This window comes from Triticum aestivum, chromosome 6A (assembly GCF_018294505.1).
Source record: "Triticum aestivum cultivar Chinese Spring chromosome 6A, IWGSC CS RefSeq v2.1, whole genome shotgun sequence".
NCBI classification, from domain to species: Eukaryota; Viridiplantae; Streptophyta; class Magnoliopsida; order Poales; family Poaceae; genus Triticum; species Triticum aestivum.
In genome coordinates, this window is record NC_057809.1 from 554874359 (window position 1) to 554894339 (window position 19981).

The window sequence follows — 19981 nt, forward strand, 5'->3', positions numbered from 1 at the left end:
GATCCGGCCGCGCGCGGAACCTGCGGCACCGGAAGCGGACAGGAAAGCGAGCACGGCGACGGCGCCGACCGGCCGCCTCGCCGGGCTCGAGGCCGCGTGCGAACCCAAAGCCCCGCGATCCGGAGTGTGTGAACCTCAAAAGGAACCTAGGACCAGCGCGGTTCAGAAAGCAGACGCGGTTCCGCGCCCGGGCCACAATCTCCGGAGCAGTAGTATAGCACGATGTCGGTAGGCACCCTGTACATATGATATGATCGGTCCAACTCCAACCCGCTGCTCGCGTAGATTCCCCGTCGCGCAAGACCTGCACGGCCATGCTCGGTAGGCGGGCGGCAGGTTCTCCTCCATCATCAGCACAGTAGTTTGCTGGCCGTCAATGGTCCGATCACGGTCTAATCTCGTCGTCATGCACTCATGCACTCATCCAACAGCAGCAGTGTTCCGGCTCACGTCATCCTGAATAATGCGCGCGTTCGACCATTCCGTCGTTGTTGCCTAACCACTCATTCGCCCGATCAATGTCACCTCAAAATCACAGAGCTCCCACGTCTAAGCAAGTATACATGATCCCATTTCACGCACAGGAGACAAAATGTGTGTTGCCACCTTCTTCAAACGTACGCAATCTGCCAGTGTGAAGTCGTTGTCCGAAGGTTAGGTGGTCTGGCTAGCCGATATGACCCGATCTCCATGTGAAGGGGTAAATCAGATTCCACAACGCCGTCGGGTCGGCCGGCCGGCTGGCCCGGCCGCGCACACAACTAGATTCACTTCACTTTGGCCGATTGCTAGTACGTATATATCATGTGAAAAGAAGCCGCACACCTAAAAAGGACAGAATAGCCGGGCTCAAAGCTACAAAGGTGTCACTAATTGATATATGCGTATCTCCTAGCAGGGCATCCTTGTTGAAAAACAAAAGAAACAGGTGAAGTGCAATCAGGGCCACCCGTTCTGATTCATGGTTGGAGAATACTTTGACCACCCGCAAATTCTAACTACTAGTATAAAAAGTCGTGTAGTCTAGTCCTCTAGTGGACTCAGATAATTTTTTTATCTGAAAAGTATTTTCTGTTAGAAAGAATTGCTAGTAAAAAGATCGAGCTAGGTGGTTCAAATTAGACGAGCGGATCACCAAATGTTTATGAACATATACAAGGGTCGATGCCGATTTGATGTAGTCCTTTCATCATGATGGGAACAAAGCCTTTTGAAACACCATCATGAAAATCTGATCGGTTGTTGGCATGAAGAGCGCCAGCCGTTCAATAATTAGAATATAAGCAAAAGCATTTCCGTTGCATTTCCTCATAGGTAAAGTTGCTCGACAATCGACATGTATATTCGTTCCCGCACACCCGGTGAAAAGAAAGCCCATTGCCCACCAACTGCACGTTGCGGTCGATGCTGTTATATAAGCGCCACGTTTCCCGCGTCTCTTCTTCTCATCCTAGTGCAACGCAGCATCATATTTCCTCTGTGAACTAGTAAAGGCTAGCGCCTGAGAGAGGACTTACGGTTCATCTTGGTTTGGTCTATCAGTCACGATGGCTTCCGGCGCCGGTTCATGCTTGGCCCTGGTGGTGCTGCTCCTCGCCGCCCGCGCCTTCCCGGCGGCCGCCACCAGCTTCACCGTCGGCGGCAAGTCCGGCTGGACGATCGGCGTCGACTACACCACCTGGGCCAGCGGCAACACTTTCAAAGTCGGCGACAGTCTCGGTAAGACTTTTTGTTACTTCATTGGTGCTTACATACATGCCGTTAATTAAACATGGGACTGGTTGGTTAACGACATGTGTCTGCCCTGTTCTAGTGTTCAACTACGCCAAGGGTCTCCACACGGTGGCGGAGGTGAGCGCGGCCGACTACCTGGCGTGCGCGGCGGCCAACGCGGTCGGCTCCGACGCCAGCGGCGCGACCACCGTGCCCCTCAAGACCGCCGGAAAGCACTACTTTATCTGCACCATCACAGGCCACTGCGCTGGCGGGATGAAGCTCGAGGTGACTGTCTCCGGCTCCGGCTCTGGCTCCTCACCGTCAACCCCGATGCCCACCCCGACCACGCCGTACACGAGTCCGACCCCGACGACGACGACGCCGACCACGCCGTACACGACCCCTACAACGCCATACACGACGCCGACGTCTCCAGCGTGCACTGGCACCACGCCTGGCGCGACGCCGCTGACACCGGTGTCCCCAGGCACCATGCCGTTCTATTATTACAATGGCGCCGCCGAGTTCCCGCCGGCGGCGTGGGCTAGCTTTTCTCTGGTTTGTGCCGCGGTTGTGCAGCTCGGACTGTTATGAACTAGCGAGGCTGGCCCAGGACGAAGGCCGTGCTGTTATATATAGGTCACCTTGTGAGTGTGTGCAATTAATGTGTTAATTTGTTCTCTTGTTGTGGTCCTGGAGACGAGGTTCCATTAATTGCCGCCTGCTAGTACCCAAATCTGACATAACTACAATATGCCCATGAAAAAGAAACAGTGCTGCTCTACTGTGTCTCAGCAATGCTTGCACACACCTATAGGGCATCTCCTCACTCCTAAATCGGACATTGTATCTATCCGCGGACTGGTAAGCGTCCGCCTAGATCCGGGCAATTTAAATTTCAAATGCATAGCGCCCAATCACAACCAAAAAAAGCCAAGTATGCATAGTTTTTGCATGCCAAATCACAAAAGAATCTCAGTCAGGCATATGCATTTTTTGCGGACCGGCTATCCGAGCCTCCATGCTCACTCTGCCGCCACCGCCTCCTTCTCGCCATCCGTTAACTTCTCGGCCGCCTCCTTCTCTGCCGCCTCCTTCCCCGTCGTCTTCAGCTGATCCTTCAAGCGCTTTAACATCCTAAGATGAACGGCTTGTATGATCATCCTTGCATCCTCATCCAACTCCATCTTCAAGGTCCACATCTTTGAATCCTCCGAAGGGGCTGCGACCTCAACCTTCTTCTCTTCGAGGTTGGTCTTTTTCTCTTCAATCGGTCGCCGTGATCAAGATGTTAAACTTATCGTTCTTACATGCCTCCTTGACGTCAGAGCGCTTGACACATGCCTCCTCATTCTTCACCAAGATGTCCTCGAACCTCTCTGTCATCTTGGCCGCCGCCCCTTGTCACTAGATCATGTACTTTGATGGTTCCAAAATGCTAGCTGACGCGGGGCTGGAGTGGTCCTTAACTCGCCAAAAGGTGGCAAGCTATATGTCTTGCAAATACATTCGATGGCATCCAATAACACTGTAGAGCATGAAGCCTTGATGTATGGCTCTGAATGACAATCTCACTCGGAATTACCAGCTCGCTGGTCCATGGCGATTCGAATCTCGTCATCTAGAAGGTGGTGAAAGAGTGGGACGTTAGGGGCGAATCAATGACTACCTATTGCGCAGCCTTCCGAAAGCTAGAAGAAATATTCGAAGGACTGGAGTTGACTCACGTTTCGAGAGTTGAGAATGAGGCAGTTGCTTCCTTGGCGAAGCTTGGTTTCACTGTTTTGCCAATTCGACCTGGTATTATTCTTCAGCAGCTCCACGAATCGACTGTTCATGAGAAACCATATGGCAATGCAAATAATCCTCAACAGCCATAAGTGACTTCAGATCTAGAGGCATTGCAAATCCTAGTAGCATTGCAAATCCAAATAATCCAAGAGGTTCTAGTCGTGACTCCCGACTGGACGTTGCCATATATTGCATACCTTCCAAGGAAGGAACTCCCTGAAGATGAAGTAGAAGCCAAATAGATCATATGGCGATGAAAGTCCTACAAAGTGTTGAATAGAGAATTGTACAAGCTCATTGCGACTGGCGTCTCCTAAAGATACATTTCTCCTAATAAGGGCAGGCAAATCCTGAACGAGATCCACTCGAGAACCCGCAGACATCATGCGTCCTCTCGGGCATTCGTCGCTAAAGCATTTTGAGCCGGATTTTTCTGGCTCACTGCGCATGCCGATGTGGCTGAGATCATCCGCACCTCTGTTGGTTGTCAGATGTACACCAAGCAGTCCCACATGCTATCTTCTGAGTTGAAGACAATCCCCCTTTTTAAGCCCATTGTTGTTTGGGTTTTGACATGCTTGGTCCATTCAGAATCGGCTAAGGGGTTTCACCTATCTGTTGGTCACAGTCAACATATTCATTAAATGGATTGAGGCTAAGCTAGTCAAAAAGTTGGACGGAGCAATGACGGTCAATTTTATGAGGGGAATTATCTTTTGATTTCACTTTCCTCATGACATTACCATGGATAATGGAACAAACTTTGCTTTGCAAGAATTCAAAGAATCATGTTGGTCTCAGGGCACTCGGATACACTTCATGACAATACAACACCGTGTATGACTATGATTGTTGTATGACTTGTTTGGCTTCTACTTCATCTTTAGGGAGTTCCTTCGTGAGATGGTATGTAATATATGGTAACTTCGAGTAGAAAGACATGACTAGATCTCTCGAATCAGATCAATGACTATTGGGATTTGTACTGCCTTTGGATCTGAAGCGACTTTGGTTGTTGAGCATTATCTGGATTGCCACATGGGCTCTCATGAACAGTTGGTTCATGGAGGTGCTCAAGGAAAATACTGAGTGAAATAGGCTTTCGAGTGGAACCAAGCTTCACAGAAGCATCATCTGCCTCATTCTCAACTCTCGGGACGTGAGTCAACTCCAGTCCTTCAAATCTTCCTTCCAGCTTTCTGACCACCGCGTAATAGTTAGTCATTGATTTGCTCCTGACGTACCCTCTTTCATCACCAGCTTGACGATGAGATCTAAATCGCACGGACCAGCAAGCGGGTAATTCCAAGTGGGATTGTCATTCAGAGCCCATACAACAAGGTCTCGTACTATGCAGCATTAGTGGATGTCGTGAAAAGGATATGTGAGACATAAATAGTTGTCACCTTTTGATGAGATAAGGACTACTCCGGCCTCTAGGCTAACCGGCATTTTGGAACCATCAAAGTACATGACCCAGTGATCCTACTGTTGCGGGGTGGGTGGGTTTTGAGATTCTGTCCACTCTGCAACAAAATCGTCTAGGGCCTAAAGCTTCATCGCTCTTCTTGGTTCAAACTTGATATGATGAGGCAACAGCTAGATATTCCACTTGGACACTCGTCCTGTGGCATCCCGATTGTCGATTATTTCTGACAACGGGGCTGAACTAACCACAGTAATCGAATGATACTGAAAGTAGAGGACCAATTTCCGCGCAGCCTCGAATACGCTCTAGATGAGATTTTTAGTCGATGCATAGAGACGCCAAATCTTGTTCTTCTTCGGGCAATGACTGGATTGGATACCCATTTTGAGTGGAGTACATCCTTGATGAATCTGGTTGACAAGAGTCGCGACTTCTTCTGCGATTGCATTCTGCTTGGTTCAGAGAAGTGATGAAGTGTATGATTGAGAGGCCTCACTCCCTTGATGATGTTAAATTTGTCCTCAGCTAGCTCCCTTGGAACTTCAGGCATGTAGCTCCCTTGGAACTTCAGGCATGTCTGATAGCTGCCATGCGAATATGTTCCAATTCTTATGGAGGAAGCTGATGAGCGCACTGTAACACCAACGATGCGGCTATATCTCCCACGTGTCGGAGCACGACTTAGAGGCATAGCCGCATAGTAGGAATGTCACAAGAGGGGTAATCTTTACACATCCCATGTACCGAATAAGAAAGAGATACAGAGTTGGCTTACAATCGCCAGTTCACACAATACATAAATATAGCATTACATCATCCAGAATACAATCAAGGTCCGAGTACGGAACCAAAATAAAGACAACCCCAAATGCGAAAGATCCCCGATCGCCCCAACTGGGCTCCACTACTGATCGTCTGGAAAGGAAACATAGTAACGTCCAGAATCCTAGTCGAACTCCCACTTGAGTTTGGTCGCATCTCCTGTAATGGCATCATCGGCACCTGCATCTGGTTTTTGGAAGTAATCTGTGAGTCATGGGGACTCAGCAATCTCACACCCTCGCGATCAAGACTATTTAAGCTTATGGGTAGGAAAAGGTAGTAAGGTGGAGCTGCAGTAAGCACTAGCATATATGGTGGCTAACTTACGCAAATGAGAACGAGTAGAGAAGCAAAGCACGGTCGAGAAGCTACAAAGATCAATAAGTGATCCTGAAACTACTTACGTTCAAGCATAACACGAAGCCGTGTTCTCTTCCCGGACTCCACCGAAAAGAGACCATCATGGTTACACACGTTGTTGATTCATTTTTAGTTAAGTTAAGTGTCATGTTTTCTACAACCGGATATTAACAAATTCCCATCTGCTCATAACCGCGGGCACGGCTTTCGAAAGTTCAAACCCAGCGGGGGTGTCCCAACTTAGCCCATCATAAGCTCTCACAGTCAACAAAGGATATTCCTTCTCCCAGGAAGACCCGATCAGACTCGGAATCCCGGTTACAAGACATCTCGACAATGGTAAAACAAGACCAGCAAAGCCGCCCGATGTGCTGACAAATCCTGATAGGAGTCGCACGTATCTCGTTCTCAGGGCACACCGGATGAGCCAGACGTCGGGTTGGCATAGACCCTGGTTGCCCAGGGGGCGCCGGACATCGCTCAGGTTGGACCAACACTTAGAGAAGCACTGGCCTGGGGGTTTAAAATAAAGATGACCCTTGAGTCCGCGAAACCAAAGGGAAAAAGGCTTAGGTGGCAAATGGTAAAACCAAGGTTGGGCCTTGCTGGAGGATTTTTATTCAAGGCGAACTGTCAAGGGGTTCCCATTATAACCCAACTGCGTAAGGAACACAAAATCAAGGAACATAACACCGGTATGACGGAAACTAGGGCGGCAAGAGTGGAACAAAACACTAGGCATAAGGCCGAGCCTTGCACCCTTTACCAAGTATATAGGTGCATTAAAGTAAACAAGATATAATAATGATATCCCAACAATAAACATGTTCCAACAAGGAACAAACTCCATCTTCACCTACAACTAGCAACGCTATAAGAGGGGCTGAGCAAAGCGGTAACATAGCCAAACAACGGTTTGCTAGCACAAGGTGGGTTAGAGGTTTGACATGGCAATAAGGGAGGCATGATAAAGCATGTGATAGGAATCGCGGCATTGCAATAGAGCGAGCAACTAGCAAGCAAAGATAGAAGTGATTTCGAGGGTATGGTCATCTTGCCTGCAAAGTTCTTCGAGTTGACGTAAGCTTGATCCTCGTAAGCGTACTCAACGGGTTCCTCAATCACGTACTCGTCTCCCGGCTCTACCCAAAACAAGAACACAAGCAAAGGAAAACAACAACCAACCACGGTGCAATGCGCAAGCAACATGATGCAAAACATGACATGATATGCAGGATGTGATATGCAATGCATATGCATGCTCTGGAAGGAAAAGATTGAACCAGGCCTCAAGTTGGCAAACCAAGTGTGCTGCTGGAAAGATGAGTTGATTTCGTTTGAAATCGATATAAAGATCACCACAATCGGGTGCACGGTTTGCAAATGGCAAGCAAAACGATAATGGCACAATTTTGCGATTAACAGCATGATGCCATCTAGAATGCAACAAGAAACTAAGCTAATGCACTCCAACATAGCAACAAAGCACATGGCAGTGATCTACTCAAGATGCTTGACGAAAGATGAACACTGAGCTACGGCTAAATCACACAAGATCAGGTTCAAACAAGCATGTCAAAAATGCAAAAGATAACAGCATCACAGAGTTAGCAGAAAACTGGACATGGCATAAACAGAATTATGAAGGCCTCTTTGCGAGCTCGATGCACTCAACACAAGGCATTGCATGACAAGCTAAGCATACTACCAGCAAGAAGACATGATCATGAAGCCAAGCAAGGCAATAATAAGTTCATAGCATGCATAGATCAACTACAACAACCTTGGCAAAATTGATTAACACGTAACCAATCTGCCAGGAACATTTTATAGCAAAAGTAGAGCAAGATTGAGTCATGCTAGGGCACTCCATAAATGCAAACAGGGGAATGGATGGACAGAGCATAACCATATGCCCAAATCATCCTTACTGAATATACTCAAAAGAAGCATGGATCTCTCTGTAGCAACATGAATACATGGCATAAAAATAACAACAGAGCAAAGTCCTTGAAATCAGCAATATCACGAAAGCTACTTTGCATGCATGTGCTAGTCACCACCTTGATCACAAAAATACATGGCATACACCCCTGTAAAGATGGTATGGCATATCCCAAAACACATGTAGAGCTCATGCCCATATGCAGCACACAATAATCATGGCAAAAAATGACAAATGCTCAAGATCTGTTAAGAAACAGGAACTATTTTATGGCACTCTTGCATCAACAATTTGGACATCAAGATGGACTCAAACAAGCATGGTGCAATGGAACAAAATGAAGATCACATCTAGATGAACAATTTGATATATCACACGCCCTAAACGGAGCTACGATGACAGAGTTATGGCATGAAGAATAGTGCTTTAGAATGCAAAAAAATAAAATGACTTAGGGAATTTCGTCTTCCGAGATGCCCAGATCTAGGGTTCGACGCGTGGATCGAGGTTGACCGGAGTGGGCTTGCCGGAGAGGAGGTAGACGACATCGACTGGAGCTTGCCGGAGTGGAGGGATCCACCGAGGGCGCGTCATGACGCGCTGCGGCGCCGGCGAGGAGGAGCGTCAGGGGCGGCGCGGAGCAGCACCGGCGAAGAGCGGTGATACGTCTCCAACGTATCTATAATTTTTGATTGCTCCATGCTATATTATCTACTGTTTTGGACATTATTGAGCTTTATTATCCACTTTTATATTATTTTTGGGACTAACCTATTAACCGGAGGCCCAACCCAGAATTGTTGTTTTTTTGCCTATTTTAGGGTTTCGAAGAAAAGGAATATCAAACGGAGTCCAAACGGAAAAAAACCTTCGGGAACGTGATTTTCTCAACAGATAAGACCCGGGAGACTTGGACCCTATGTCAAGGCACGTAACAGGAGGCCACGAGGTAGGGGGCACGCCCTACCCTACCAGGCGCACCCCCCACCCTCGTGGGCCCCCTGTTGCTCCACCGACGTACTTCTTCCTCCTATATGTATCCACGTACCCCCAAACGATCAGAACGGGAGCCAAAACCCTAATTCCACCGCCGTAACTTTCTGTATCCACGAGATCCCATCCTGGGGCCTGTTCCAGAGCTCCGCCGGAGGGGGCATCGATCACGGAGGGCTTCTACATCAACACCATAGCCCCTCCGATGAAGTGTGAGTAGTTTACCTCAGACCTACGGGTCCATAGTTAGTAGCTATATGGCTTCTTCTCTCTTTTTGGATCTCAATACAATGTTCTCCCCCTCTCTTGTGGAGATCTATTTGATGTAATCTTCTTTTTGCGATGTGTTTGTTAAGATCGATGAATTGTGGGTTTATGATCAAGTCTATCTATGAATAATATTTGAATCTTCTCTGAATTCTATTATGTATGATTGGTTATCTTTGCAAGTCTCTTCGAATTATCAGTTTGGTTTGGCCTACTAGATTGATCTTTCTTGCAATGGGAGAAGTGCTTAGCTTTGGGTTCAATCTTGCGGTGTCCTTTCGCAGTGACAGTAAGGGCAGCAAGGCACGTATTGTATTGTTGCCATCGAGGATAACAAGATGGGGTTTTCTTCAAATTGCATGAGTCTATCCCTCTACATCATGTCATCTTGCTTAAGGCGTTACTCTGTTTTTAACTTAATACTCTAGATGCATGCTAGATAGCGGTCGATGAGTGGAGTAATAGTAGTAGATGCAGGCAGGAGTCGGTCTACTTGTCTCGGACGTGATGCCTATATACATGATCATACCTAGATATTCTCATAACTATGCTCAATTCTGTCAATTGCTCAATAGTAATTTGTTCACCCACCGTAGAATACTTATGCTCTCGAGAGAAGCCACTAGTGAAACCTATGGCCCCCGGGTCTATCTTTATCATATTGATCTCCTACTACTTAGTTATTTCCTTTGCTATTTACTTTGCCTTTATTTTACTTTGCATCTTTATCATAAAAATACCAAAAATATTATCTTATCATATCTATCAGATCTCACTCTCGTAAGTGGCCCTATAGGGATTGACAACCCCTATTTGCGTTGGTTGCGAGGATTTATTTGTTTTGTGCAGGTGCGAGGGACTCGCGCGTAGCCTCCTACTGGATTGATACCTTGGTTCTCAAAAACTGAGGGAAATACTTACGCTACTTTGCTGCATCATCCCTTCCTCTTCGGGGAAAACCAACGCAGTGCTTAAGAGGTAGCAAGAAGGATTTCTGGCGCCGTTGCCGGGGAGGTCTACGCAAAAGTCAACATACCAAGTACCCATCACATACCCTTATCTCCCGCATTACATTATTTGCCATTTGCCTCTCGTTTTCCTCTCCCCCACTTCACCCTTGTCATTTTATTCGCCCTCTCTCTCTATCCTCCCTCTCTATTTGCCTCTTTTTGCCCGCTTGTTTTTTGTTTGCTTGTGTGTTAGTTTGCTTGCTTGTCACGATGGCTCAAGATAATACTAAATTGTGTGACTTCACCAATACCAACAACAATGATTTTATTAGCACTCTGATTGCTCCTCTTACCGATGCTGAATCTTGTGAAATTAATATTGCTTTTCTGAATCTTGTCATGAAAGATCCGTTTTCCGGCCTTCCTAGTGAAGATGCCGCTACCCATCCTAATAGCTTCGTTGATTTGTGTGACATGCAAAAGAAGAAAGATGTGGATAATGATATTGTTAAATTGAAGCTATTTCCTTTTTCGCTTAGAGATTGTGCTAAAGCTTGGTTTTCGTCTTTGCCTAAAAATAGTATTGATTCATGGAACAAGTGCAAAGATGCTTTTATCTCTAAGTATTTTCCTCCCGCTAAGATCATCTCTCTTAGAAACGATATTATGAATTTTAAGCAACTTGATCATGAACATGTTGCACAAGCTTGGGAGAGAATGAAATTAATGATATGTAATTGCCCTACTCATGGTTTAAATTTGTGGATGATTATACAAAAAATTTATGCCGGATTGAATTTTGCTTCTAGAAATCTTTTAGATTCGGCCGCGGGAGGCACTTTTATGGAAATCACTTTAGCAGAAGCTACTAAACTTCTAGATAATATTATGGTTAATTATTCTCAATGGCATACTGAAAGATCTACTAATAAAAAGGTGCATGCGATAGAAGAAATTAATGTTTTGAGTGGAAAGATGGATGAACTTATGAAATTATTTGCTAATAAGAGTGTTTATTTTGATCCTAATGATATGCCCTTGTCTACTTTGATTGAGAATAATAATGAATCTATGGATGTGAATTTTGTTGGTAGGAATTTTTTTGATAACAACGCGTATAGAGGAAATTTCAATCCTAGGCCTTACCCTAGTAATCCCTCTAATAATTATGGTAATTCCTACAACAATTCTTATGGAAATTATAATAAGATGCCCTCTGATTTTGAATCTAATATTAAAGAATTTATTACTTTGCAAAATAATTTTAATGCTATGATTGAAGAAAAATTGCTTAAGATTGATGGTTTGGCTAGGAACGTTGATAGAATTGCTCTTGATGTTGATTCTTTGAAACTTATATCTATTCCACCTAAGCATGATATCAATGAGTCTCTCAAAGCCATGAGAATTTCCATTGATGAGTGCAAAGAAAGAACCGCTAGGATGCGTGCTAAGAAAGATGCCTAAGAGCGTGTTCTTCTAGTTGCTATGAAAATAAAGATGAAGATCTAAAAGTTATTGATGTGTCCCCTATTAAATCTTTGTTTTGCAATATGAATCTTGATGATGATGGGACTGAATATGATCCACCTTTACCTAGAAGGCGTTGCAAGAATTCGGAATTTATTGATCTTGATGCTAAATTTGGTAAAAGTGGGATTGAAGAAATTAAAACCCTAGATGTTGCTAAACCCACTATTATGGATTTGAAGGAAGTTAACTATGAAAATTGCTCTTTGATTGATTGTATTTCCTTGTTGCAATCCGTGCTATGTTCTCCTCATGCTTATAGTCAAAATAAAGCGTTTACTAAACATATCATTGATGCCTTGATGCAATCTTATGAAGAAAAACTTGAATTGGAAGTTTCTATCCCTAGAAAACTTTATGATGAGTGGGAACCAACTCTTAAAATTAAAATTAAAGACCATGAATGCTATGCTTTATGTGATCTGGGTGCTAGTATTTCCATGATTCCAAAGACTTTGTGTGATTTGTTAGGTTTCCGTGATCTTGATGATTGCTCTCTAAACTTGCACCTTGCGGACTCCACTATTAAGAAACCTATGGGAAGAATTAATTATGTTCCTATTGTTGCAAATAGGAATTATGTGCCCGTAGATTTTTATTGTTCTTGACATAGATTGCAATCCTTCATGTCCTATTATTCTTGGTAGACCTTTCCTTAGAACGATTGGTGCAATTATTGATATGAAGGAAGGAAATATTAGATTCCAATTTCCATTAAGTAAAGGCATGGAACACTTTCCTAGAAAGAAGATTAAATTACCTTATGAATCTATTATGAGAGCCACTTATGGATTGCCTATCAAAGATGGCAATACCTAGATCTATGCTTGCTTGTTATGCCTAGCTAGGGGCGTTAAACGATAGCGCTTGTTGGGAGGCAACCCAATTTTATTTTTATTCCTTACTTTTTATCCTGTTTAGTAATAAATAATTTATATAGCCTCTGTTTTGGTTGTGTTTTTTGTGTTTAATTAGTGTTTGTGCAAGTAGAACCATTGGGAAGACTTGGGGAAAGTCTTGTTGAACTTGCTGTAAAAAACAGAAACTTTAGCGCTCACGAGAACTGCTGCCATTTTTATTTGGAGAGTTCTATTTAGTTAATTATTTTTGTGGATGATTAATAGATAAATTCCTCACGTCCAGCAATTTATTTTAGAATTTTTTCGGTTCCAGATCTTGTGCAAGCTATAGATTACTACAGACTGTTCTGTTTTTGACAGATTCTGTTTTTCCTGTGTTGTTTGCTTATTTTGATGAATCTATGGCTAGTAAAATAGTTTATAAACCATAGAGAAGTTGTAATACAGTAGGTATGACACCAATATAAATAAATAATGAGTTCATTACAGTACCTTGAAGTGATCTTTTATTTTCTATCGCTAACGGAGCTCACGAGATTTTCTACTTTAAGTTTTGTGTTGTGAAGTTTTCAAGTTTTGGGTAAAGATTTGATGGATTACGGAACAAGGAGTGGCAAGAGCCTAAGCTTGGGGATTCCCATGGCACCCCCAATATAATCTAAGGACACCTAAAAGCCAAAGCTTGGGGATGCCCCGGAAGGCATCCCCTCTTTCGTCTACTTCTATCGGTAACTTTACTTGGAGCTATATTTTATTTGCCACATGATATGTGTTTTGCTTGGAGCGTCTTGTATTATTTGAGTCTTTGCTTGTTAGTTTACCACAATCATCCTTGCTGTACACACCTTTTGAGAGAACCATACATGATTTGGAATTTGTTAGAATACTCTATGTGCTTCGCTTATATCTTTTGAGTTATATAATTTTGCTCTAGTACTTCACTTATATTTTTTATAGCATGGTGGTGGATTTGTTTTATAGAAACTATTTGTCGGTGTACAAAAAGAGGGGTACACTTTTTGTACCCCTATAACTGTGCACGGGCAGTCTGAGCCGCGGATACCACCACACCAAGCAAGGCAAGGGAGGTGAGCCAGGGTAAGACCGAAGCTCAAGAGAACTAGAAAAACGCCAATGCCAAGACCACGAAGAGCAAAGGGGACGAAGCGGACTCCCCTGGCAAGATCCTTGCTGGGAGACAGTTCTAGCAGCCCCGGCAAGACCCTTGCCATGGCGACTCGTCCCGCGCCTACGGAGCAAATCACCCTTGAGTCCACTGCCCCCAAAGGGCAAGGATTCGGGAGACATCCCCGTGGCGGCATGCAGATCTTTGTGAAGACATTCAAGATCAGATACGCACTAAGGAGACGACAACCCTTGGCGGGATCCCAGCCGAGGAAGATCACAAGGCCCCCGGCAAGCGCCTTGCCGGGGATGATAGCAGGCGCCTCGGCAAGACCCTTGACGGGGCCCCGGCAAGGCCCTTGCCGAGGACACCCGCAGGGCCACCATCAGGCCCACACCGACTAAACCTCCACCACCGCATGCCTGCAGCTGCCGACCCAACAAGCTGGGCAGGCACCCGCGTGGCAGCATGCAGATCTTCGTGAAGACCCACCACTGCGCCACCTTAGCTGCCTACCTACCTACATGGCATCGCAGGCGTCGCTGGCCAGGGCGCGTGTCGACACAAGAAGGAGCGGCGACGGACGAGACAGGTTTCTTCCCCGTCCCCGGTAAAGCAAGGACACCTAAGCAAGACGCATTAAATGCGCCTTGTCATGTGATGCGAGGGATAACCTCGCAGCACTTTACCCTTTCCACCTCCTGTGTGCCACTGTGGCAACCCCTTTTTCTATAAAAGGAGGCCCGAGGCGACCAGAGGAAGGATTCGGCTTTTTGGAGCTCCTCACGCTCCATAGCTAGCTCAAGAACACAGATATACAATCCACCAAAGCAGGAGTAGGGTTTTACGCATCCTCGCGGCCCGAACCTGGATAAACGAACCGTGTGCTATCTGTTTGATCCGCTCTTCTCACGACCACACGCCCCGCTAACCACAGTAGGGATTGTTGTGATCCCATAGGTGTTGTTCCCACCGACATCTTTGGCATGCCAGGTAGGGGGCGCGGTTGTGTGAATCGGCTTTAGCAGTTAGTTCGGCGCTTCTTCATCATCATGGCGCCCAAGAAGAAGACGACGGTGGCGGTTGGCCAGTCGGAAGCCGGACAGCCCATCCTGACGCGGGCGAGCAGCGGACCGGTTGCAGAAAGGACCCGGGGCGCTGCTCGCGAACTCCAACACCATCCCATCAGCCGGAGTTTGGGAGGCGGCGATGTTTGTGCGCCTGGTAACGGGCCACACGTCGCCAAATCCAAAGGCGGATCCAAGCCCTTCGCGGGTGGAGCGGGGCCTTCCAAGGTCATCGCCGCCCCGCCCGAAGGCGACGCAAGGGCCTCCAAGACTCCCACGCTGGCGCCAAGAGCGCGCTCCTCCCAGGCAGCGCACGACGAACGGCGTAATCACGCCGAAGATCCTGGGCGTCGCCGCGGGAAGAGCCCCGAGCGCCACTCCTGGGACGTAGAAGACCTGCCCACTCGCCGAGGTGCTGGTGAAAATGGCATGCGGCCGTGGGGTCGTGATAGAGCTCCTTATGACATGGTCAGAAGTCAAAGCGCGTCGCGATCCATGCAGGTTTCGCTGCCACCGACGCCAGCAGAGGCCCTAGCGCGCACGCAGTTGCTCCTCGACTTTCCTCCCACTACGGGGAAACTCGACGAATGGAGAGCCACTATCCAAAGCCTTGTTGTCGTGGCCAACAAAGACGAATCAAGTCTGGTGGGGCCCCCGGGTCGACGCTTCGATGGAGTCCCGCGGACCAGTGGCAGAAAAGCTGGCGGCGCCGCGACCATGGTGCATTCAGCTCTACCCCATCCGGTACCGCGAACGCCGGCTCGTCGCGACGTCGCGGGCGACGACATCTCCATAGCATCGTCTGACCCGCGGACCCACTGTGACCAGCGCCAAGTTCTTCGGGAACGAGCCCATGAAGACGCTCGAACCACTATCGAGCGTCGGTGCGGAGCGCGCCACCAGTCAGACAGGCGAGCAGGGCCTGTTGTGAACCACCCGGCCTCGGAGAGCCCTGGAGGCCTACCTTACGAGGTAGGCTGTCCGGCTTTTACCCGTGAGCTGCGGCAGTTCCCGTGGCCCACTCACCGCACCTTCAAACCTGACGTTGGCGAAAAGTACAACGGCAAGACTCACCCGTCTGAGTTCCTCAGCATCTACACCATCACGATGCAAGCCGCCGGGGCCCGCGACGATAGGGTGCTTGCGAATTACTTTCCATTGGCTCTTAAACCCAACGCCATGTCGTGGTTGATGCACTTGCTAGTAGACTCTATTTCCTCCTGGTCGGATTTGTGCCATGAGTTTGTGGGCGCCTTTACTGGAGGTTACCAAGCCCATGGCCAAGCAAGTGACCTGCATGTCATTCCCCAGAAGGGAGGCGAGAGTCTGCGCAAGTATATACAGAGGTTCAGCCGGGTACAGTACAATATCCCTGATGTTCACCCTGGCGCCATCATCAACGTGTTCCATCAGAACGTGCGTAACCGCAAGACGCGTGAAGAACTGGCAATGAACAAGGTGAAAGATGTGCCACAACTCTATGTTCTTGCTGACAGATGTGCCCGAGCTGAAGAGGGAAGGGAGTACCCCGGCGAAGATGCCGGCATGGAAACCGACTCCTCAGATGAGGATACTGCCGCCCCGGTGAAGAAAGGCCGGCGCCGCAATAGGAAGCGCAAAGGTAAAGTTGTGCTTGCCGGCGAGGGATCTGACGACGCCGGCTCCGCCAAGAAAACCAAGGCAGATGACCCCGGCAAGGAAATTACCGGATGTGTCGCCTGCCGGGCCTTGGCGGCTGCCGAGAAGCCAGGAAACTCCGACAAGCAATACTGCAAGATCCATCGCACCAAAGGCCATGATCTCCAGAACTGCCGACAGGTTGAGCTCCTTGATGAGAAGCAGAGGTCTGAAAATGAGAGGCGGGACAAGGAGAAAGGCTAGGACGATGCTGAGGGGTCCGGCAAGAAGTGTGACGGCCAGGCGGGCCGTCGCGGCAAAGATAAACAGCAGGAGAGGCCCGCCCGGGGCCGTGACAAAAAGCCAGAAGACGATGATCACGAAGAGGATGATGAGTATGGTGACCAAGAATTTCAGAAAGCTACAGAGGCCATGTGCGTCGATGGCGGCGCCTCGCTGCATACCTCTCACCGCCAGCTTAAACAGTGGGCGCATGAGATTACAGCGGCGGAACCATCGTTTGATGCCCAAAGGCCGCTGAAGTGGTCCAGCACACCTATCATTTTTGACACTGAGGATCACCCTGATCGCACTACTGCAGTCGGGTGCTTGCCATTGTTGGTTTCACCAACAATACACAACCTCAAGGTGACAAAGATGCTAGCCAATGGCGGGGCCGGTCTGAACTTAATCTCGCCTGCCATGATCGAGAAATTGCAGATTCCTGATGAAGACCTCGAAGAGACGGGCACGTTTCAGGGGGTCAACCCGGGAAGAAGTCAACCAAAGGGAAAGGTCATGTTGCGTGTGACTTTTGGGAGTGATCTGAACTACAGGACAGAAAGGATTGTGTTCGACGTTGCCAAGATCCCCTTGCCTTACAACGGGATCCTTGGCTGCCCAGCGCTGGCCAAGTCCATGGCGGCGTCACATTACGCCTACAACACCCTGAAGATGCCGGGGCCTGTGACGATCATCACCGTACCATCAGACAAGAAGGATGCGCTAATTTGCGCTGACCAACTCTACCAACAAGCAGTTGCAGCAGCCGCCATTGCTAAGGCGCTTGCTCCTGCCGCTGGAGCCCCGGGAAGGAAAAAGAAGAAGACCGGTGAGACCTCAGGCACCCACTCCGGCAAGCGCACCTCTTCGGAGTGTAGCGCTCCCGTCGAGGACGTGCCAGAGAGCTCCGCCGACAGAAACAAGAAGTCCAGGGCCACACCACCGGGAACCAAGAAGGTTTCTGTCAAGGAGGACGGCACGGGAGGAGCTTTTACCATAAGCTCCACCCTTGAAGACAAATAGGAAGATGCGCTCGTCACCTTCCTGCGGGCGAATGTCGATGTGTTTGCATGGCAAGCATCCGACATCCCCGGCGTTCCCAGGGAGGTGATTTAGCACCACCTTGTTGTCTATCCTCATGCGCGGCCCGTCAAGCAGAAGGTCAGAAAGCAAGCTTTGGAACGACAAGAGTTCATCACAGAGGAGATCCGGAAACTGGAAGCAGCGGGTTTGGTAAGAGGAGTGCTCCATCCAACGTGGTTGGCCAATCCAGTGGTAGTGCGCAAGGCAAATGGGAAGTGGAGGCTGTGTATTGATTACACAAATATTAATAAGGCTTGTTCCAAAGACCCCTTCCCGTTGCCGCGCATCGACCAGATTGTTGACTCCACGGCTGGGTGTGATCTGTTGTCATTCCTCGATGCCTACTCCGTCTACCACCAGATCTTCATGACAAGGGAAGATGAAGAGAAAACGGCATTCATCACCCCATGTGGTACGTATTGCTTTATACGGATGCCTTTCGGGTTGAAGAGTGCTGGTTCAACGTTTGCAAGGGCGGTCCAGATTGGTTTTGAACCCCAGCTCCATAGAAATATGGAAGCTTATATGGATGATATAGTGGTCAAAACCAAGAACAGGGCAACCCTCATATTAGATTTACAAGAAACATTTGCAAACCTACGCAAGATCAATCTCAAGCTGAACCCTGAGAAGTGCATCTTCGGCATCCCGTCTAGCAAGCTTCTCGGGTTCTTTGTGTCACAACGTGGGATAGAGGCCAATCCGGATAATATCAAAGCTATAGAGCAGATTGAAGCACCCAAGCGAGTCAAGGATGTGCGTCGGCTTGCTGGTTGCGTTGCCGCCATGAGCAGGTTCATTTCCAAGCCCGCCGAGCGCGATCTTCCCTTTTTCAAAATTTTGAAAAAGGCGGGCCCGATGGAGTGGACGCCAGAAGCCGAAGCAGCATTGCAAGATTTGAAGAGGTACCTCTCCTCCGCGCCAATACTAGTTGCGCCTAGGCCACAGGAACCGTTGCTCCTGTACCTGGCGGCAACAAACCAGGTGGTCAGCGCCGCACTAGTGGCGTAGAGAGAAATTGATGATGAGGTAATAGCAGCGACGGAGCCCGATGCCACCGATGCCGAGACGACGCAGCCAATTGAAGTGCCGCCGAAGAAGAAAATGATGCAGCATCCGGTCTACTTTGTTAGTTCCCTCCTGCAGGGGGCTAGATCGAGGTACTCCAGTGTGCAGAAACTGCTCTTTGGCCTTCTTATGGCCTCGGGGAAGCTGCGTCACTACTTCCAGGCGCACGAAATCACTGTCGTCACTCGCCTCCCTCTGCAATGGATATTGCACAATCCAGACGCAACGGGAAGGATCGTAGAGTGGGCACCGGAACTGTCCAGCTTTGGCCTCAAGTTTGAGAGTACCTCGACGATTCAAAGCCGAGTCCTGGTGGAGTTCATTGCAGAATGGACTGCGATGCCTGACGAAGAAACCCAAGAGACTGCTCTCCCCGGCAAGGAAGCTAGTTGCGACTGGATCATGTACTTTGATGGAGCTTTCTCCTTACAGGGCGCCGGGGCTGGCGTACTGCTTGTCGCGCCCATCGAAGAGCACCTCAAGTACATGATCCAGATGCACTTCCCCAGGGAGGTGTCAACAAACAATACGGCTGAGTACGAAGGGCTGCTTGCCGGTCTTAGGATCACGGCGGACCTCGGAATCAAGAAACTCATCATCAGAGGCGACTCGCAACTTGTCATCAAGCAAGTCAACAAGGATTACCAGAGCCCGTTGATGAAGGCCTATGTCGATGAAGTGAGAAAGCTGAAAGAGCGTTTTGACAGTATACATGCAGAATACGTTGCCCGAGCGGAGAATGATATCGCTGATTACCTGTCAAAACATGCTGCCCTCAAGCTACCTGTGGAACCAGGTACCTTTGTGCTTCGGCTAACTCAGCCATCCGTTGATCCATCAACAGAGCAGAACAAGAGGAGAAAATCAGGGCCCGGCAAGTACTTTCCCGCCGAGCTCCCCGAAGCCGCTGGCAAGGATGTTGTCGGAGACACCGAGCCCGCCACGGGACGGCTAGCTCCGACAGAGCATCAAGCTCTTGCCATGGAGACAGGCGCTCCGATAGCGGAGGAAATGCCTTTAGTCCTCGCCGTCGAGCCCCAGGCTCTAGCGTGGGCACAGCATACCGTCTGATTCC

At 48.2% G+C, this 19981-nt stretch overlaps 1 protein-coding gene across 1 annotated transcript; it reads left to right on the top strand.

Annotated features, from left to right (window-relative positions):
* Positions 1–1440: 1440 nt before the first annotated feature.
* Positions 1441–2410, top strand: LOC123131004 (blue copper protein). Its single transcript, XM_044550781.1, has 2 exons — positions 1441–1719; positions 1814–2410. Exons 1-2 carry the CDS (start codon positions 1548–1550, stop codon positions 2308–2310), a joined length of 669 nt encoding a protein of 222 aa, XP_044406716.1. The 5' UTR covers positions 1441–1547; the 3' UTR covers positions 2311–2410.
* Positions 2411–19981: the final 17571 nt, after the last annotated feature.